The sequence below is a fragment of the Lynx rufus genome, unplaced genomic scaffold (assembly GCF_022079265.1).
Source record: "Lynx rufus isolate CCGP_SWC_20201006 ecotype Redwood Valley unplaced genomic scaffold, mLynRuf1.p SCAF_4, whole genome shotgun sequence".
NCBI lineage: Eukaryota > Metazoa > Chordata > Mammalia > Carnivora > Felidae > Lynx > Lynx rufus.
Genome location: NW_025814856.1, coordinates 93182712 through 93205485, shown reverse-complemented (window position 1 = coordinate 93205485; position 22774 = coordinate 93182712). Strand labels below are relative to the sequence as shown.

The 22774-nt window shown below is 39.0% G+C and overlaps 1 protein-coding gene across 1 annotated transcript in view; it reads right to left on the bottom strand.

The window, feature by feature from the left end:
• Positions 1-18830, bottom strand: part of ZNF804B (zinc finger protein 804B) — a 510313-nt gene extending 491483 nt beyond the window's left edge. Inside the window, exon 1 of the mRNA XM_047096838.1 lies at positions 18705-18830. Within this exon, the coding sequence (XP_046952794.1) occupies positions 18705-18812 (108 nt within the window). The 5' untranslated portion in view covers positions 18813-18830. The remainder of the gene's footprint in view (positions 1-18704) is intronic.
• Positions 18831-22774: the final 3944 nt, after the last annotated feature.

The following is a 22774-nucleotide window of genomic DNA, read 5'->3' as shown; positions in this document are numbered from 1 at the left end:
TTTGATGAAGATAACTCTCAGTTGATTAACAGGAATAAAATGCTTACATAAATAGAATTATATGTGCTATTTGGAATAGAATTATAAGTTAGACATATCAGTATACACACACACACACACACACACACACACACACACACACGAGTATATGCACAATGCTCTTAACCCAAACTAGAGAAACCAATTAAGATTCATGAAACTACTCTGAATCAAGTGGGAGAATCAGGGATTTAACTATCAAAGTTTAACAGAACAGTACAAGAAAATCCTTTTGCATAAATAATACAGATCATTCCGTTACCAGATATGTCCTCCCATCTCCTCTCTGACTCCCATCTGAGAAGCTGCCCATCAAACTTTCTCAGAGTGTCTCCTCCCACAGCTCCTTGTGTGGGTAACAGACTGCCTTGCACCTTTCCTCCCACCCAATCTCTCTCTCTCCCCCTGTTCCACTAAGTACACACACATGTACACACACAGGCTAGACTAATCATTATCTATCAGAGGCAGAGAGAGGCCATTTGTAAGGCAGCGATTGATAAAGCTGAAATAAGAAACAGACGAGATATCTGGAAATACCAGAGACACAGTCTCCTCAACTCCTGATTCCATTTCCTAGCCCTGACTGAGGCCCTAACATTTTCGAACCAGGAGTCTTCTCTTTTAAGTCAGTTGAAGTAATTTTGGGGTTTTTCTTTTCCTTGAAGCAAACAATTTCTTAGCAGCCTGACAAATGTTTTTCAAAGCAACCCACTCACACACAGTGCAGAGTTCTAGGTTTCGTACTAGAAGATTTGTGTTCCACTCTTATTTTCTGCTAGCTAACTGTGACCTTAAGACAGTTATTAACCTCTCTGGGCCTCAGTTTTGTTGCCTATAAATTGAATGAGCATCCAAATATTAAATGAGACAAATCATACATGAAAATAACCAGTAACTCAATAAGTCATTATTGAATTCATCAGAGTTTACAGTGTGCTCTGCGAGTCTGCAGTTTTCATAATGCAGTTATGACAATACGCTTTGTGACAAGGACATGAGATGGTTTGAATTCTGACCAGCAGCCTAGGGAGACCTCAGGGACATCAGGCCAATTAGTCAAGCTGCTGATACATAATGCTTCTGCAGCAAGCATCCAGTCGTCTAGAGATATTCTAGAAAATCCCCTAGCAGGACAAAGCACAGGGTTAGTCCTTTAGCTGGCTTTTGCTCCTGCCTTTAATATTTTCTGGAAGAGTCTGAGCTACTCTTCCATAAATGCTTAAATACCACTTCAGACAACTGGACCCTGATAAGTTAATTAACTTTTATTAATATGTGTTATGAATACCCGACTTATACTCTTCAATAATAATGTGAAGATTAGAAAATCACTCACCACTGTAATTAAATGGTTTAATATACTTATGAGGGAATTTATTATTATTATTTTTAAAAACTCGAATTCTAATAAGATGAAAATGGACTTATGTAGGTTTTATGAGTTTTGTTTCTATTACATGTTTCTAAGAAGAAATTCGTTGCTTAATCACATGTACCTGAAGGGATAAGGTAATAACACCATTATGCGTTGTCACCTGACATACATAGATTGATTTTTAATATTCATAATTATGAGGAGAATTAGGGTATGATAAAATAAGAAATAGTACATAATAATAAAGAAAGTAAATAAACATTTTTATTTTCTCCTATGAAGAGAGATAATTTGGGGTCTTCACCTTGAAAAATTACATTATTTGCAATTTATATGAGATAAAAAAAATTCAAAGTATCCATTTCACTTTTCAATTATTATGCATTCTTAGTGTCTTTGGGTTCTTGGAAAACGCCTTTATAATTTTGTGTAATTGCCAATAGCGAGCTTTTATCATTAGTTTTTTTTTTTACTAAAACCTGAACATTAATTATACGTACACTTTGACTGCAGTACATACGAATATTGTGTCAAAGTTCTATCTGCTAATTTTGCCATGTGTGCAGGAACCCAAATTTTACACTTACTTTAACTTGTTTTTAAATGTTTATTTATTTTGAGAGAGAGAGAGAGAGGAAGCAGGGAAGAGGCAAAGGTAAAGGGAGAGAGAGAGAATCCCAAGGAGGATCCACAGTCGGGTGGCTTACAACCCTGGGATCATGACCTGAGCTGAAATCAAGAGTCAGATGCTCAACCGACTGAGCCACTCCCCACCTACTTTAGCTTGATATTTTCATTTTGACCCACTCTAGGCAACTATGACTCAATGAATGAATCCAAGAATGACCAAGGGGACAGAGTTTTATTGAATGCCTCCTGAACTACAGACTCTGCAGTACCCAGGGGCTGTCATTTAAATGGCAGTCTCCTGCTGCCAGGAGACTCAAAGAAAAACAGATATGTGAACCAACAATTTAAATGCCATTATACTGTAATAAAGGGATGTGAAAATCATCATGGTGGCACGCAGAGAGAATAATCAATTCTCCAAGAAATGCTTTCACATCTGAGCCTTGGAATCTGAAGGTCCTGGATCCAAGCCCAAGCTCTCTGACACTCAGGAGTTGTGAAATGGGGAGCTTCATCTCATCTGCAAAACGAAGCCAATAGTGCCAACATTTTAAAATTGTTTTAAACATGGGGCGCCTGGGTGGCGCAGTCGGTTAAGCGTCCGACTTCAGCCAGGTCACGATCTCGCAGTCCGGGAGTTCGAGCCCCGCGTCAGGCTCTGGGCTGATGGCTCAGAGCCTGGAGCCTGTTTCCGATGCTGTGTCTCCCTCTCTCTCTGCCCCTCCCCCGTTCATGCTCTGTCTCTCTCTGTCCCAAAAATAAATAAAAACGTTGGAAAAAAAATTTTAAAAAAAAATTGTTTTAAACATTAAATAAAACAATGCATGAAAGGCTTGCTTCAGCCTAGTATGTCTGACATAAAATGAGTGCTTCTAACCTGCTGCTGTAACTGTGACCTGGGAATTAGGGAGGAATTTAGAACTCCAGGGCAGCTTCATGGAGGATACTCACAGGACTTACCAGTGGGAAAAGGAAAGGACAGAGAGTAAGAAAATCACAAAACCTTCCTCTGCCCCGGCCTCTGAATTACAAATCAAGGCAGCATTGGTGAGTGGCCACTGGTTCACTAATTCCCTATTGTTAGTGTGTACAACACACTCATGGGCTCCTTGTTTGAAGTGCAGATCCCCGGCCCCACCCCAGGCATTCTGATTCTATCAAGTCTAGTCTGGGGACATCAAATTCTGCAGTTTAACCCCTTTTAGACAGTAACTGAAGAAGAGGAGCTCTACAGACAGTTCTAACTCGATTTTACTACAAGTAGCTAAATTGCCATATTTGGCTTGTAATTTAAGTCTTACCGTTCATCTTTATGTTCTAGAATCAGGAGAAAGTGACACATATACACACAAAAAAGTACTTACTACTGATTGCATTTAAAGCAGCCAACTTGATGGCTTTCTCTAGAATATTCACATTCTAACCCCAATTTTTGAAAAATGAACCATAATGGCAAAGATTGGAAATGTCCTCTTGTGAGACATTTGTCACACAGGTTTATTTGTATAATGTGGGTTCTCCATTCTAGACTGTAAATTCCATTGTGGCAGACAACAGGGGCGCCGGATTTGCATCAGTAGCCCCCTCAGCTCACACAATGCCAGACAAAGTTAATCAAGAAGCATTTTGTTTTTAGAAAAATGGAAAATGCTTGCATTCTTTAGCAGGAGGAGGAATGGCAGAAGAATCACAGGGCAGGAGTAGACAGGAGAAATATTTAGGAAGTACAATGAGCAGGTGTACCGATCTGATGAGGGATTAAAGAAAAACACTCTCAAGCTTCAAGCCTATGTTGTTGGATGAAAACGATATCCCCAACCAAGGAAGAACACACTTGATGGAAGATATATTTTTAGAGGTTATGTGTCTGAGATGTCTGTGAGAGATAACAATGAGTGAAGGACTACACATGTATATGAACCTAAAATTCTAAGGTGTGGTGAGCAGAATAACAGCCCCCATCAATGCCCGTGATCAAATTCTCAGAACCCATAAATTCTATCTCACATGTCAAAAAGGTCTTTGCAGATACGATTAAAACTAAGAACCTTGAGAGGAGGAGCGATTCCTGGATAGATAGGTCCAGTCTAAACACGTGAATCTTTTAAGGCAAAGAGTTTTTTCCAGCTGTGGAGAATCAGAGAGATGGTACCAGGAAAGAAACTTGCTGGCTTTGAAAAATGGAGAGGGGTAATCATAAGGCAAGGAATACAGGCAAATTCTAGAAGCTGGAGGAGGAAATGGATTCTGCCTTAAAGCCTCCAGAAAGGAAGGCAGCCCTTCCTATCCCTTGATTTTAGTCCATTGAGATCTCTGTATGACTTCTGACCTACAGAACTAAGGAATAATAAATGTATTGTTTTAAAGCTATTAAGTGTATGGTAATTTATTAGAGCAATAGGAAACTGATATACATGAGGTCTGGGTGGAACATAAACATCTGAACCCATTCTTCAGATTTCTGTATAACAGATACAAAATAATTTCATTCCTTAGTTAATGTCCCTCCCTCTTAGTTTCTGCAATCTTAGAGTACCCAGTTTCAATGCAGGGCTGGGTATTTCTCTGTTGTCATTCAGCTCTACACTTACCATTCATACTCTCTTCTGGGACTGGAAGCCACAAAGCTACAGCTGGCCCTTGAACAATGTAGGGCTTAGGGGCACTGACCCCAGGCAGTTGAAAACCTGTGCCTAACTTTGACTCTCCCCAAAACTTCACTCCTTCTGTCGACCAGAAGCCTTACTGATAACAATGAACATATTTTGTATGTTACATGTATTATATACATATTTATTCTGACAACAAAGTAAGCCAGAGAAAAGAAAATGTTATTAGGAACATCTAAGGAAAATACACTTACAGTACTACATCGTATTTAGCAAAGCAAATCTGTGTATACGTGGACCAGGAAGTTCAAACCCATGTTGTTCCAAGGTCAACTGTACTAGCTGGAGACGTGTAAACTACATATCCATAGATCTCCTTGCCAGCCATTCTGGTTAGGTCTGCCAATGGAAAGCACCAGTGGGAGAGTGGAATTAGGAAAAGGAAAGAAGCCATGAGCTTCTTTCACCTACTTCTGCCTGAAGCTGCCTTGGCATCTTAGCACTCCTGGGTTCAGGTAGCGGTGGCAGCCACACAGCACAACGGCTGGCCTCTGCGACACAGCACAATGTAGCAGCAGCCAGCAGTGGTAGGCCGGCCACTCGGTCAGGGAGGCCAGCAAAGAGAAGACCTGCAAACTCGTAGATGTTCACAGAGCAGAACCTTTGGCGGTTTCAGACGCAGCAGCAGCAGCCAGAGAACCAGAGTAAGGTTTCCAGGGCTTAGGGAACACCAGTCCCCTTTTGCTCCTCCAGTCCCAGGGGCTATAGTGACTTCCTACAATTACTAACCTCTGGGTATCACAGCACCTTCCTCTTTTGTCTCCCTCAGAGCATTCAACACATTTGGGAAGAATTCCTTGCATTGTAAACCCTCTGTCTGAAAGCTAAGAATGGTTTCTGTCATCCTGACTAGACACTAATACAAATGCTTTTTGCAACAATGATAAACATTGATTGAACATTTTCTCTATGTATTCTGTGCTAAAAGCAGAATGTATGTGTGTAAGAGCTTGTATCTCCCCACGGACCTTAATGTTTGCTCATAATGTGATCTTATGTAGAACATACACAACCCTTAGCCACATACTATTTCCTCCTTTCAAATATTTTACTGTTAAAGTAGGTTTTTAACTGGGGAGAGAAAGTGATGGATGAAAAAACACCCGATTGGCTCACTGGAATATCCAAAGTCAGTGAAAGATATTTAAACACAATAATGAGGCTGGATGCTTATCAGCACAGAGACAGCAGTTTTAGATTAAATATCTATCTCAAATGGAAAAAAGGAGAAAAGATTCCTTCCACAAGGCAGCAAGATCATAACAACAACTCATCTACTTAACTCGATTTGCTTTGACAAAAACAACAGGAAAATGTAGCATTGTCATGAATTAAAGCTGTATCAGGAAAGTAGGGCACATTGAGCATTTTCATTATGAAAGTTGTGAAAACACGGAGCTGCTATTGGCAACAGTCGTGTTAAACACAAAGCTAACTGGCCTCCGTGCCCGTGCTTCTCTTCCCAAGAAGACAATTCTAGTAAAGAGCAGTCTGACAGGGTTATTCCAAAGAGCAAGAGTTTCAACAAGTTAAAGTTGAAGCACCAAACTCTCAGTCAGTGCTGAAAACATTTTAAGGGGTCAAGGACACCTGTTTGCGACAGAACAAGCCAGCTGCTCTAGGAGAATCCATCAGCTGCCATTCGCTGTTGCACTAAGTGCCTCATACTTTGCTAAGCACATGATATTCATTAGCTCGTTCACTTCGTACGATGGCCCTAGAAGACCATAACATCACCAGTGAGCAAGGTGAGGTTCAAAGTGGCAAAGCAGTCACATAGTTACTTGGGGCTGGAGAGGGAGGTCACAACAGGACAGGTCAGTTCGATTCTAACATCAATGTGGCCTCAGGACTTCTCTACACTGATGCAAGAAGGGAAAATGTTCATGCTCCCACCCTTAAACGTAGGGGTAGGAGGGATACATGCATAAAATAAGATAAAATACATGCATAAACAACACAACAAAACCCTAAACACAGCACAGTTGTTACTTTCAAATTTCAAATAAAGATAAAAACATGTAGCCTTTGTCACCAACCAACACTGGGAGGGACTTATCTTTTAGTGGGCACACATGCATTTCAGAGATCTAAGGAAATTATTATTGTCTTGGGTCGTCAAATTTATTAGATTATACCGTTGATCAAATTTCCTTAACAAAGACAAAATGAGTTTCTGTAATTGATTCAAAACCTTCTTTAAAACCTCCATTTTCCTTTGCTTTCTTGATGGAAATGTTCTATACCCTTAAAGCAAGGAAACTCTCCTGTGGCCAGACCACCCCAGATTACCCTAAAACAGCAAAGAGGAATATTTTGGGTGAACTTTAAAACATATCATTCCTGTGTATATATCTGAAAAGTGACTTCTCAGTTCTCATAAGAAAGGGACTAATTATAATGAACTTACTCCACAAGTAACTACGTTACTGATAATTCGATTTTGGTGCTCTTATTTTCTTATTTATAAATCATTTGAGTTTGTAACAACAACAACAACAGCCATGTTACCTATCTCATTTGGCACAACTCATAGAAAGTAATTAGAAGTTCTCAAGCCAGAACTACTCGAGCGTATCTAAAATTCTGTAGTGAGATTAAAAGCCACATTTTTTCCCCAGATGATTTCCTCATTTCCTTGTTTTGCCTTGCTCCTAGGATTTTCTTTGAACAAAGCATACACATCATAGCTTCAAAAAACAAAACTACAATCTGAAAACAACTGGTCAAACATTAGTGAGTCGTTTCCCAAAAGGGAAGTAACGTATTTAGAGGTTGCAGTTTCTTACCACACTTCACCAAGCACAGCACTCATCAAGATCAGAAACTGAATCCTAGGAATAGCCTGATCTTCATGACTTAATGAAGAATTTAAAATTTTACATACCTAAATTTTTGTCACACAAGAAGATCACATATTGTATTCCAGTTACTGTCTGTTGGGTCTAATTCTAAGATCTTCAGATTAAGTGATGCTTATATACTGTATAAATCCAACCAAGGTCACTCTATGAATATCTTTATGCCAATTATGATCTTTCCCTAGTTATGCTTTCTCACCTGTTCTATTCCCTGTAGAGAACTGGTTTTCTCTATCACTTTCAAAAGTGGAGTCCACCCTGATGATCACAGAGTATATAGAACTGACTATGGCTTAAAAAAAAAATACAAATTCACAGTAAAGTGACCTACTATTGGAAGGGACACATAAGGTAGATTCATTGCTCTTTATTACTTTTTTTTATGATGATAAACAAATCATCAGTGGCTGTCACCAAAGATTTTCTAGCAACATTAGACAGAACTCTTAAAATCATACTGTATAGCAAATAGATATTGGAAGATGAGCATTAAATTTCATTGAAAATATATGGTCAGTTATTTACATATATTTAAATTCATTGAAATTAGGATTGATTAATATAAGCATTGTTTGGGTTTTATCTGTAAACCTCTTGGGAATAGTCCTGTTTCCATAGTAACACAAACTTGTATTTTATCCCCGTGCATGTGCGTGAAATTATAACAACTTTTGTAATAAAGTTTCCACATCATTTGCACATAAATTTCATTTTTATGAAAAGTCCAAGCTAGAGGTTTATTTTCTTAAGTTATGTATTGTTATCTTGCCACTAAATACATAATTCACATCTTCCCTCAATGAAAACACACCAGAGCCATCCCTAACCACTTGCAAGAGATTACTGAATCTACATGATGGTCGGATCTTTGAATTTCAACATGTGATATTAAGGAAAAGATAATGAAATACTTCACAGATGTCACCCTGGATATAATCTGTGTGTTTTATTAGCATAAATCCATTCATTCTTGTCCAATCAGAATTCTTTTGTTCATTTGTTTCAAACAGTTAACAAGTTTGCTTCGGTCACTCAAAGAGAAGTAGAAAACAAAGCAGCTGAAACACTGGCATGCCTATCCTGACCTAAAAAGAGGGACTTAATTCAACAGTTTTCTGGTGGCTAAGCTGCAAATTCATGCGTTCTTTACTGAAACTCATTTTGACATCATTTTAAAAAAATACGGCAGTTTATAATCTGGTGTTCGGACTTTCACCGCCTTTGGGGTAGGTGGTACTTGAAAAGGGGGACATCTGGGGCTTCCAGGGAGGTGTGATGTTCTCTATCTACATCTGAGGCATGAAAAAGCTGTACGCTTATGATCTGTGACAATTCACATCTTATTTTATTCTTCGACACGAAAGTTAAAAAATAACTTTCCGTTCAGATACCACTGTGCCTAACATAGCAAATGTTGGGGATTTCATGAAATTACAATTATTACTTTAATTGATCCCATCGCTTTTTATTTAAAACTCATGCCTTCCCCCTCCTAGGAATTAGCACGTGTCTAAATCAAAGACTAAAGAAATTATGAAAGATAGCCTCAAGATGTGCCTTTGAGATGATCTGGCTTTTGTGTTCTTAAGTTCATCTGCTGTAAAGATGATGGATATGATATAAAAAGGGAAATATCTGGGGAAGTAGTTGAAAGTGTGGACAGTATTTTTCTAAGTGTATGATAATGTTTTGCCAAGTTTACCATCTTTCAAGAATATAAAACCATAAGTATGTTATATTTCAAAACCTGGATTACATTACAAAGTGTAATAAATAAAGCACTTTGAGTTGCAGAAAATTCAATTAATGTGTAATAAAATAACGCAAATGATGTACAGGGAAGATTAGTTAGTTCTCACAAAGTTTTCAGTCCTTTACATGATTTAACAATGAAAAACCACCAGCTGTCTCTGAGTAGTTGAAGGGCTGTCACATCCTAGAGGGGATAGATCTATCCTCTTGCTTCCAAAGGGCAGAGTGAGGAACAGTGACTAAAAGCAAGAGGGAGGCAGAGGCATTTGGGTAAAAGCAAGAGGAGATTCAACCTTGATGACATTAGTTTCACAAGAGGATCAGTCACTCTGTTGAGCAGAGGGCCTCCCACCATTGGATATGTTCACCCATGTTAAGAGTGGTTGTATTAGTTTCCGATGGGTGCTCTAACAAATTACCACAAATTTACTGGCTAAAGAGAATACAAATTAATCATCTTTCAGTCCACTAAGTCAAAAGTCTTACTGGGCTAAAATCAAGGCACTAGCAGGGCTCTGATTTTTCTGGATGCTCTAGGGGAGAATCCATTTAGGTGCCTTGTTGAGCTTCATTCTTTGACTTGTGGCCACTTCCTCTGTCTTTAAAGCGAGCAGTATACCATCTTCAAAGCTCTCTCTCTGCCTCTGACATTTCTGCCTCCCTCTTACAAGGGCCCTTGAGATTGCGGTGGGTCCATATGCATAATCCAGGACAATCTTCTCAACATCCTTAGTTTAGTCACATCTGCAAAGCCTCTTCTGCCATGTGAGCAACAGATTTGAACGTTTCGAGGATTACAACACAAACATCTTTGGGAAATTATTATTCTATCATCGTGATATTTTTTTTTAATTTTTTTCAACGTTTTTTTATTTATTTTTGGGACAGAGAGAGACAGAGCATGAACGGGGGAGGGGCAGAGAGAGAGGGAGACACAGAATCGGAAACAGGCTCCAGGCTCGGAGCCATCAGCCCAGAGCCTGACGCGGGGCTCGAACTCACGGACCGCGAGATCGTGACCTGGCTGAAGTCGGACGCCTAACCGACTGCGCCACCCAGGCGCCCCGTGATATATTTAAAAATTTATACTGGGAGATTAAACTAGATTGCTAAGGGTCCTTCCAATACTAATATCCTACAAATGAGGCAAAGAAATCAAATATCTGTTAACAAGTGTGAAAAGTTTATTTGTATAAAGAAACTGAGACTACAGGAAACCGGATTCTTTCCATTCCATATAGTATTACTATCTCTCTGTATCTCCATAATAGATGGCTGGATATTTTAGCTAAAATTCATTGTTTAGAAGAAGTCCAAGCTTCTCTTATTGACAGTGGCCACATCTTGGCTGATCCAAGAAACAACAAAGTTGTTGGAGAGTGTGTGACTAGTAAGTTCAAGCAATGGGAAAGTATTGGCAACTATGCAAAAACCACCCTGTGGCTGCTCCAGGATGGTACTTCCTCAAGGGCTATGGTGACCAGTGATCAAAGAATTATTGTCTCTCTTTCAAAAGAAAGAAAAAATGACAGAGATAGAAAGAGAGAGAGAAGGATGAGGAGGAGGAGAAGAAGGTGGAAGGAAGGATGGAAAGAAGGAAGGGAGGAAGAGAAGAAGGGAGGAAGGAGACAGAGAAGGAGGAAGAGAGGAGACAGAGAAAGAAAGAAAAGGTGTAAGAACCCATGTTTTTTCTCCTTATTATATACTCCTAAATAGGAAGCGAATAACCAAGTTCCTAACTTGAATTCATTTCCCAGAAGCTATTAAATATATGCCAATGAAAAATATGGCTTAACTAACTCATGTACAAATTTCATCTATTCACATATAGCCAATCTTCAGTCTCTTGTGGCCTTTAACAAAAATGTTCTGAAATGGTTACATGGAATAAAGCACTCTGCAATTTGGATTAATAGGAAGTATTAAATTATACTCGAAGCAATTGACCAAATGATCTTGGTAGATGTTAAAGTGAGAAGCATTACCATGAAAACAGTGACCACTTAATCCATCAGTATAACAGTGTGCATTCTAAAAGATTCTGACTAACTAACTTGGGAAAAAAGTCTCTAAGGAAAAGTTTTCTTCACGGAGCTACAAGCAGGACCAAAGGGAACTGTTTACACTAATTAAATTTCCACTGAAATCCTTTTTTTTTTTTCTATTAAAATCAATAGTAAACCAGAAGCTGTGCTTAGTACTGGGGATATAAGGATAACAGCAGACATGACCCCAAAGGTCTCACATTCCATGGCCAAAATGGAGACGAATAAACAACTACAGTTCAGTAATAATCTAGGTAAGCAATAGATGTGATGGCAGCCTGAAAGAGAAACATTTGACTCATGGTGGGGAACTCAGTGTCAACTCACATGAGAACCCAACTCTTAGTTAGCTCTGAAAGAATATATACGACATGGCCCAACAAATGAAGGCAAAAAGAGGATTTGTGCCAGAGGGAACAGAATGTGCAATGGCATAAAGGTCTAGAAACACCTATCATAGTCAAGAACTCTGAGTAGTTCGGTAAGGCTAGAGCATAATAGGATCAGGTGGAGAAACAGAGTTAAAACTAAAGATGCAGGTAAGGACTGGATCATGAAGACTCTTCGATACCATCCAGGGACTTAGAACATTTTAAAGATAATGTGAATGTAATTAATATGGCCACCAGGGTATCTTTCAACTTCACATTTTGATGAAGCAAATCAATAAGAAGGGCAGACTTAAGTAGGGCTTCCAGCCCCTCCACCATTCAAAAAGGGGGTCCAATGGTTATTTTCTGTTTAGAATATGATATTTATTTTCATCCACAAAGAGGAAACGCATTTGGCTTTGCTTGCCAAGAAAAATGTTAGGGAATATAATTATTCATTGCAAAATGGAGATCTGGCAAGGATACATGTGTGTGGGGGGAGGTACTGACTGTATTTGTTGCTCAGGAGGTAGATAGGACAAGTCAAGTGCTGAGTAATAGCTGTGGGAAGGTGGGCAGGGGAAGAACACTGGGAGGTAGTTCTGAATGGAGATAGGCAGGAAGCTCTAAATGCGGAGGGTGAACAGAGAAGAAACGTGTCTGCTTGGGCTGGGAAGCAGACAAAATGGCATGCTGCTCACCATTTGCAGGGGTTTGTACCTCTGGAGTTAGACATATACACCAACATTTGTGCATAAACCAAAAAAGATATTGAAAAAATTGATAATCATGTTAACAAAAGGAATAAGGATCAAGGACAAGAGGAATAACAGGGAGGGGGAAAGATTGTTTGGAAAAAAAAAACTGGCAGTATCTGTTTCAAAATAAACTATATCCTGCCTTAACACCCACACTAAAGTGAAATAAAATTTGCCAAGAGAAATTTGCCAATTGTCAAAGCAAAAAAATTGGCAGCCCTAATTATGCTTGTTACAAATGAACAAAATGAATGTTCTCTATTCCATGAATCGTGGTCAAAGCCTGGATGACCAGTACAAAATCCTGAGTGGCATCCTTATCTTTAGGTATTCTATATTTTATTATTTATTTATAGCCTGACTTACTTTCACAACAGAACTAAGTCATATGAAAGAAACTTTATACATGAAAATGATCGAATATAAATTTAAATGAATGAGAGCCATGGAAAATAAAATTAAAATGAAAGCTGAACTGGGAATAGGAGATGAGCAAGGATGCAGAAATCATGTTGCTTTGAATGCCATCATCAATTCCCATGGCTTTGTTAAGCCACAGATTTCTCTCTGAGTTTCCTACCAGCCAAAGAGGAAAAGAAAAAATAGCTAACTCTAATAGCTGTCTTTATCTGTGAAGAACAGTATATTATCAGTTTTTCAGAAAGATATGCTTAGATTTTAGGTATCAAATTCGAGTGAAAGAGGGGATTAGTTCAAAGCATGTTATCAGGGGTCCATCTCAGGAAAAGCAAGATCATACATTAGTAAATATTTCTAAAAGCCCTTTTTCATTTCATATGCCATATAATATCTTTTTGCATTTTTTGTTTTCAATAAATTGACAAGGTCTTAGTTACAAGTGAGAATACTGTCTAAGGTATAAAGTAATTCAACTCTCCAGAATTTCTCTTCAAGTTCAGCATGTACTTCCCATGCAAGAGAGACTGTGGAAGTAGGGAACTGGCATATTCCTTTCATCATTATAACTACACCTTGTCATGAAAACATATCAAATATTTAATTTCTCTCTCCACACCTTATCCACTAAGTAAACCTGACTCATAATATCTATCTCCAAAAGGCTGTCACCTGCAATTTTATAAGGATTATCTGAAAAAGTATACTTGTTAAAACCAAGATATTTTCAAGCAAAGTAGCATTTTTATTTCAATTTTGCTTCAAATTACTTTCTACAAAATATGTATGTATATGCTAAGGAATTATTCTGACAATGTGCATTTTGAACAAACCAAATTCACACTGAAGTCAATGACTTGATAAAGTTATTCGAAATATATATACTCCTGCTCCTTGCTCCCAATACAGCCTAAAACCTACCTACATTTCAAGCTTTGTTAATACATAACACATAAAAAACATGTATCATCGTGCCTACACATTGTACAACAAAGTTTTCATAGTTACTCTTTCCAGTACAAATGATTATGTTCTATGTTAAATTCCACCTTCATTAAGTCTAAACATGATGCCAATATGTTTTACTTTTATTTTGTTTCCAAATTATGGAGTAGAAATTTAAATTCGAGGTTATCTTAACTGTATATCTAAAAGAAAGAAATTGAAGTATTTGATCTATCGAATTTTAACTATGAAATAAATACAGTATAATCTAAAAGTCATGAATTATAGCATTCAAACACTCATTTGATTCTTCTTACTATGGAAGCTTTCTAAAGTCAGATAGACACACATTTAAGACCTAGAAAGTTGACACTTATATTTGAAAGCATAAATGCCAACTATAAGTTTCTGAAATCAGTTAGTTGAAAAAAAGAAGGGTTGAAAAGGCAATGAGAAGAAAGGAGGTTACACACTTCTTAAAAAGTATCACCCTAAGCTGCAAGAGAGTGGTAATATGCTAAACATATACCATGGATCAAATATACAACTACAAATATTATTAATATTTAATCAGTCGATAACTTGAATGAGTCATACTGTTAAAAACACAAATTAAGTAACAAACCATACTCAAATCTAAATTGAGACAATATTTTTCTTTTTTTTTTCAATTTTTTTAACGTTTATTTATTTTTGAAGGAGAGAGAGACAGAGCATGAGCAGGGGAGGGGCAGAGAAAGAGGGAGACACAGAATCAAAAGCAGGCTCCAGGCTCTGAGTTGTTAGCACAGAACCCAACCCCAATGTGGAGCTTGAACTCATAAGCCAGAGAACTCATAAACCTGAGCCGAGGTCTGATGCTTAACCGACTGAGCCACCCAGGTACCCCAAGACAATATTTTTCACTACAAAAATAACAAAGAACCGATTCAAACACATTTTTGACACTATAGAGAGAATATTTTTTGTTTTACTGAATTCAAACATGGGGATAGAAGAACTTGGAAGTTCACCAAAAAAAATGAATTCACTTATAGATTGTTTTCTTAATGAATACTTCAATTACTGTAACAAAGTTTTAGAGTTAACATATATGATGGTAAAAGACTTTATAACATAATGCATAGTGACTTCTTATGTTTGAGCACCAATAATAATGTATCTGTATCTAGGTGCATGTGTGGGTGTAGACCTGTGTGTGTGTGCATATGTATCTCAAACGGATCTTTTAAAATCATCGTTCAGTCATTTTATTTCAAAGTTCTGATAGGGTGAGGGATAAGTATTCTAAATTGTGAGGATGCAAATTTATTTTCTAAAATCAGAGACTTTTACCATCAAGTACTATGTCATCATACTAAATGGTCTACACAGTACTATGTAATACTCTGTCATTTTTCTTTTCTTTTCTTTAATGTATCCCTACATTTAAAGTAACATAAACTATCTAAAATCAATTATTCACATTCTAATTAGGATGAAAAGCAGTATGCTATTTTTTTCATATCAAGTCTCGATGCAACAGATAAGACATTTGCATGTTTTTACTTTGAAGATAGGAGCTGAATTTTACTCTAGGATTTTCAGTTTGCTGATCTGTGAACATTGTTTGGGGGTAAAATGCTTTATTTCTTTCTCAAGTATCCCCACCTACAAGAACTCAATGTAATGATTCAATGTTTTCTAAATGAAATCCTTCGAAATAAAAATGTATATAAATATAATAATTTTCCTTATATGGTCAGTTTAATGTCGTATGTTCAGATTCTACAGACATGTGATTTGAACATGACAAACGTATATAACTACTTTAAATATAGAACTGAATAATTCTATCTAGAAGACACCAATTCATATTAAGTTATATTATTAAAAAATAAATTTAAATTATATTAAATTCATATTATCCAAGTATATGTGTGTGTGTGTGCGTGCATTATAGATAGATAGATAGATAGATATAGATATAGATGATATATATAGATATAGATCAGAAGAAATTCTCATTACATCAGAAAGGAAATTACAGAATATAGATCAGAAGAAATTCTTGTTACATCAGAAATGAAATTACAGAATATTCTCATTTGATAATTGTGTTATGTGCTACTTTTAAAGAGCTCTATTAAAACAGGAAAATATGGATTAAAGTAGAAAGGAGGGACACTTAGATTAGAAAAGTAAGAACCAAAGTTGAAGTATCGCAGACCTTAGTAAGAGTGAGTTAAATCAGCTAATGGCTTCCCAGTCCAGAGTCCCAGATAAACTGCATCTCAGTGAGTTGAAATAATCCAACTCAATGATGTAGAGGTCAATTTGAGACTATACTAAATTTGAAAAACAACAAAAAAAAGGTATTGTCAGAGTAGAAATGTGTTTTAAGAAAAAAATTAATGACTATCTTACGGATCTGTGAGTTTCATATTTATGTTGATGAAAAAAATCAATAAATTTTAGGTCAACCTGAAACTAACTATGGTGTGTGTTTGCTCGATATAAAAAAAATGATGTATAACCACAGTTTTTAGCTTCATGCTTCACAACTCATTAATAAAGAAGGCAAATATACACTCTTATACACTAGGAAACTCTTACTTAAGTGCTCAGGGGACTAAGGTCCAGAAGGTAGTGACCTATTTTAATTTAGGAAGAAAGACTAAGTGTCATGTAATGTGAAGGCAGTGACTTTTTTCAAAAACCTGCCTATGACAGAGAAGGAATGAACATCAATTTTTCACACACTGCCTAGCTCATGTGAGAAACTACTGAAACCTTGAAAAAGCCATTCAAATTCCATAGTAAAATGTAAAAGAAGAAAAAATAAATCAGTTGTAGGAAGCCCATATACAGACTAACAGATATTTTTAAATCATGCAAATGTAATTTAAGCACACTCAAATGTGTTAATATTGAAGAGAACAATCCCATGAGTCAAAGTGTAGCACCTAGATAAAAGTAAATGAATTAGTATTTTAGTAAAAATGAGCCCAGCAGCGAATACAAACAGTGTCCTGTGAGTGTGAGCACCTGGTCAGCTAGCAGAGCCATGTGGATTATGGGATGTCTTGTCACGTCCACACTCATGTGTCCAGTCCCTGGGGCATCAATCAGACTTCTGGGAGATGAATGACCAATAGTGGAGGAGGGAGGACACCTTCTGACCATGTGACAGAAATTTCCTCTGCAAGCCCCTTAGATTTTGGAAGATTAACACCATATTCTAAAGCAACTTCAATAGAACTGAACACTAGGAACTAGGAAATAATTCTTCCTTTATCCTGTGAACTACTAAGGCATACATATACTATAACACACTACCCAGTTCAGATCTCCATAATCAAAGAGAGGGTTTTGGAACACAGCCACAAAGATTATCGAAGCGTTGGAAAATAATAAAAGGTGGAAAATTCTAGGTTTTCGAGATGAAATGAGCTTAAAGAAAAATTTGATATATTTAAGTTTGCTATAAGGAAGATTCTGACACTGTGGGTTGTTAAACATTGAGGTGGTTTGCTGAGACTGCAGAAACTCCAATCCTGAGAATCTTTAAAAATAGAAAGGATTCCGACCAGCTGCTCAGAAGGATTGAATGTGGGCTTTATTCAACTAAAACTCTCCAAGACCACTCTAACCCTAAGAGTTTATTTGAAAGTGCCAATATAAACAGTATATTCCATCTAATGCTTTTGATTCAGTACTGCGTAACTGAGGAAGTCGGAGGGATTACAATAACCCCACACTTCCAGTGCATAAAAACATGTGAGGCAATAGTTTGTCATAATTAGGACTTAGTGATACCTCTGGGCACTTGGACTTTCTGATTTTAAATTTCTCATGCAAATCACATATGGTGCTTAATCAAAAGTTTTAAAGATATATTGCAGTTTTGAATAACTCATGCTAATGAAGCATGAAACCATGATGAAAAGTACAAAAAGTAAATAAATAAAGATCAGGCAACTTAAGTTTTCACTCGTTATATCAGACAGACTTAAAATACTGGTTTTTGTATTAAACTAGAAACTTGATCTTAGTGACATAAATAATCCAAAATTTTAATATTTCATGACATTTTTTGAAACACATCTCAATCTGTAAAACAGTTGTCTATAATACATACTAATTAGTAAATTAATAAGACTCTCAGATGTCATAGTCTGGTCAAAATTGTTTCTTAAAAAAACATGAATAAATCACATAGTAAACTAAATTGAATAGTATACTAAGTTGAGCGATCAGTCAAATGGCATATAAATACATTTGTACTTAATACCACAAAGTATCCACTTCATCTTTCCACAAAGGACTCTTGGGCTTTCCTTAAAGAATGTATACAGTCAACCATTAGATTTAAGCAAATTTTAACATCTAAACCCTTTCCGTTTGCCAGTGCTCTGATGCGAAATCTTTAAAGAGTTTATTTTCTTGTAAAGTAACAGCAGCATTATTTAACTAATCCCAACTAATGACTTCACCAAGCACGGTTATAAAGTGCCACTCAAACTTTCTACACTGCCCAAATCAGCAGATTCATAACTTGACAGAGCACGCTAGAGCTACCTTTACAGCCCTGCAGTTAACTGCATTCAGTAAATATTTGCATCCACAGCACTATAGATGTTAATAACTGTGATGAACATATATACACATGTAAACACACACCCCTCCCTGTGTAACAGTCTACCAATAAACTGTAAAAAACAAACACAATATACTTATGGGTAAGGTAGATATCCGCCAACCACTGATTGTACCAGGACGATATCTCTTTTTGTTTATCTTGATTTTCAACGTGTGTGTGTCTGTGTGTGTGTGTGCGCGCGCGTGTGAGCAGGTTACCGGAGAGGGAGATCCATTCTTGCAGAGGGGCCCTCGGAAGACTCCTTTAATGCCCCGGTAGTGCCCATTGCTGAGATGTCTCGAACTGATGACCAGGTAACAAGCCATGTGGGTCCAAGCAGGAGGCGCAGCGTCTCAACTCCGCACCAGACGCCCAGCCGTGGAAATGCGGGCTGGTTTCTCAGCAGCAACAGTGACTGCCACCTCTCGAGAAGAAGCGGCCAGCGGCAAGCAGGGGACGCGGCGGCCGCGCGTCCCCGCTCCTCGCCCCGCGCGGGGCTCCTGCTGCCGGCAGCGGCTGCTCTGACGGCGGCGGCGGCAGCGGCAGCCACACAGCGCTTAGGGGACCCGGCGAGCCAGTCCACATGCTGCTCTGACGAGGCGGCTGCTCAACCGCGGGCCGGCGATGTAATTTTTTTTTTTTTTTTTTTTTAAGGACAACTTCCTGGGTCCGCCAGGGAATCAGGAACTCCCCCGCCCCCTTTCCTCCCGCCCCCCACTTTCGCACCCAGTGCACGCCTCGAGATGCTCCGGCGCGGGTCCCGGTCGCCTGGCCGGGGTGGGGAGGGTGGGGGGAGGCGTCCGCGGGCTGGGCTGCGGGCAGGGGGCTGCGACGCCGGGCGGCGGCAACAGCAGTCGGCGCGGGAGAGCCGCGGGCAGCCCCCAGGAGCGCCAAGCCGCTGCCCCCGCTGCAGTGGCGGGGGCGGGGTCGCAGGAGGCAGCGCGCGGGCTGGGGCGAGGCCCGGGACGTGGGGACGCGGCGACCTGTGAGTGGGAGCAGTCAGCGCCCCCGCTCAGAGCCGTCGGCTGAGGGCGAAGGGCGCGCCGGGCGGCCGCGCGGGGAGGTGACAGCTGCCGCGGTGTCGCCCCCGAGGCCCCGGCGGCTGCGGGACGCGCCGCGCCCGCTTCCTGCCTTCAGCCGCCCCAGCCCCCTGGTCGCTCCGCGCGGTCTCCGGGCCAACTTTGCACCGGGTTTGCGGGCCCCAGCCCGGGGCGCCTGGGGAGAGCCGTGGCGGAGGAGAGGAGCAGGAGGAGAGCGTTTCCTTCACTCTTGGGCTGCCTGCTCGCCTTCAGCGTTTTTCCGCGCTCCGGCTGCCGGCGGCGTTGGCGGAATCAACAGCTCCCCAGCCGGCTGGCTGTTTGGACGAGCCGTGCAGCCCCAAATAAGGCAGATTGATTAGATGCGCGATGGAGGGTGATGGATGCAGGAGGAAATAAGTTTTAGATAGAAAACTTATGTAAGGAATAGAAACGAAACGTGCACTCGCGCGTGTGTGTGTGTGTGTGTGTCTCCAGAGTTACACTTACAAGTCTTTCTGTATCTTTAAGGAGGCAGATACTTTGGACCTGTCCAGGACGTTTGCGTGTCCACAACCCTCAACAATCGCCCCTCAGCGGTGTTTCTTAATGAACGTTAAATCATTTGCTGTAAATGAAGCCACAAGGGAGCGAGGTGCACGGAGAATAAATGACCTGTGCAGATACGTGTTCTGAAATGAGAAGGAAGCCTTGCCGGAGTCAGGAGGAGGTGTGCCCTTTCCACCCCGCGCTGACCTAGTGCGGTTCTCTCTCGCCCCACTCGCCCAGGTCTGTGCTGGGGAGAAGATAAAGGGGTGGGGGGGCTCCTTTCCTTCTTGCCTTAGCACTGTAATTAGTGCAAGGTTAAGGCTAATGCTCCCAGTCACCTCCCCAGTTTTTTCCCTCTTCCGTCTCGCACAGTGCTCCACTAGCATCCTGGTTGACCCTGAGGACCTTTCACAAATGACAGAAACAGGTCAAAGAAAGTAGGTAATTCAGTTTTTCCTATTGAGGCAACTCATAAAACTCTGAAGCAAACATATATTCCAATTAATATAATTTTTATAAAGTATAAAGTCAAGTCAATAAAGATGACTTTTTGTTCACATTATTACAATAGTTTATATCCTTAATATTTTATTAAACACATAGATGTATTTCTCATTTTAAATGTTTCAGATAGTCTTTATAAAAGCGCTTATATAAGGCAAAATGCCGATTCTTTGCGAACTTCGAGTTGAAAACTACTGAAACTGACATAGTGTAATATAAATCTTGTAGGAATTGTTTATTTTATAACTATCTTGTTGGTAAGAATGTCTGAAATAAAAAATAATAGAGCAGTGACAATAGATACAACATAACCACATTTTCCTTTCTATTAAGACTGATGTGCTTAACAATGTGGTGTTTATTGAACTTAGAGCTGTGAAATGTTTCCTGAAGCTGAGAGTAAGTAATATTAGTCATATATAGACAGTAGATACATTCTATACCAAGAAAACAATGTATTTGTAAATAGCAAAATTTCAAAATCAGGCAAAAGCTTTGCCAAAAAAATGAATGAAGTGAAATTTTAAAAGGAGATAGTGCAGCTCAGTCTATAACTACTATTTCACTCTTCATAAATGTAATAAGCATTGAGGACATAAGTGTAAGCATCCTGGAATGGACTAGAAAAATGAATGATGTCACATGCTGTGAATAACAACTCCAAAGATACTATCCCTTTTTAATTAGGCAAATTTAATTTCTAATAATGTTTAATCACTAAGAATCAGGTATACTCTCCTAAAATGAAAGAACTGACATGTGATCAAAAAGTATAACTATTTGGCAATGAGAAAGAATGAAATATGGCCTTTTGTAGCGACGTGGATGGAACTGGAGAGTGTTAGGCTAAGTGAAATAAGTCAGGCAGAGAAAGACAGATACCCTATGTTTTCACTCTTACCTGGATCCTGAGAAACTTAACAGAAGACCATGGGGGAAGGGAAGGGGGAAAAAAAGTTACAGAGAGGGAAGCAGGCAAACCATAAGAGACTGTGAAAAACTGAGAATAAACTGAGGGTTGATGGGAGGTGGGAGGGAGGGGAAAGTGGGTGATGGGCATTGAGGAGGGCACCTTTTGGGATGAGCACTGGGTGTTCTATGGAAACCAATTTGACAATAAATTTCATATTAAAAAAAGTATACAATTCACATATACCATCTTATTGTATGATTTTTTTATTCAAAGTATTTGTTAGCTATCCTGATATTCTAGTTCATTTGACTGTTCTCCTATGTGCATTTGAGTTTTCCCATAGGAAACAAAGTAATCCCTTTTTATGGTAGTATTTCAAAGACTGTAGTAATTTCCCTAAATTTCTTTAAAATTATTTAATTTTTGCGGTCTTTCTTCTTTAAAATGAATGATACCCAGGCACCCAGGTGGCCCAGTCTGTTAAGCATCCAACTTCGGCTCAAGTCATGATCTCTTGGGTTTGAGCCCTGCATCAAGCTCTGTACTGATGGCTCAGAGCCTGGAGCCTGCTTCATATTCTGTGTCTCCCTGTCTCTCTGCCCTCCCCTGCTCACACTCTCTCTCTCAAAAATAAATAAACATTTAAAAAATAATAATAAAATGAATGATACCAGTTCTGTTGTTTGCCATATTTTAAGTCAATTATGGGGCGCCTGGGTGACTCAGTCGGTTAAGTGGCCGACTTCGGCTCAGGTCATGATTTCGCTGTCCGTGAGTTCAAGCCCCGCGTCGGGCTCTGTGCTGAGAGCTCAGAGCCCGGAGCCTGTTTCAGATTCTGTGTCTCCCTCTCTCTGACCCTCCCCCGTTCATGCTCTGTCTCTCTCTGTCTCAAAAATAAATAAACGTTAAAAAAAATTTTTTTTAAGTCAATTATGGTTGTTCTGTTCTTTGCTTTCTAATTTTGTCATCCATCTTAAAATGTCAAGGCAAAAATTGACACATTTGTTATTCTCAGCCAATTTTAAGAATAGTTTTTAAAATAAACAACAATCACAAAAACAATTGCCTTCTATTCCTTGCCAGGTTGTGATTGATATCTATCTGTGTGATGCCATCGTATTCAACAACTCCCTATCATTGCTGGCCTGTATTTTAGATGTGGTTTGCCCAATCTAATTAATAGAAACCTAAGTGATTTTATTCACAGGGGTGCTACAGACACAAAGTTGCTCAGTTGTATTCTCTCTTTGCTAAACGAGGCACTTTCTAACTTCAGTAATTAAAAATTTTCAGAGGAAGTGAAAGG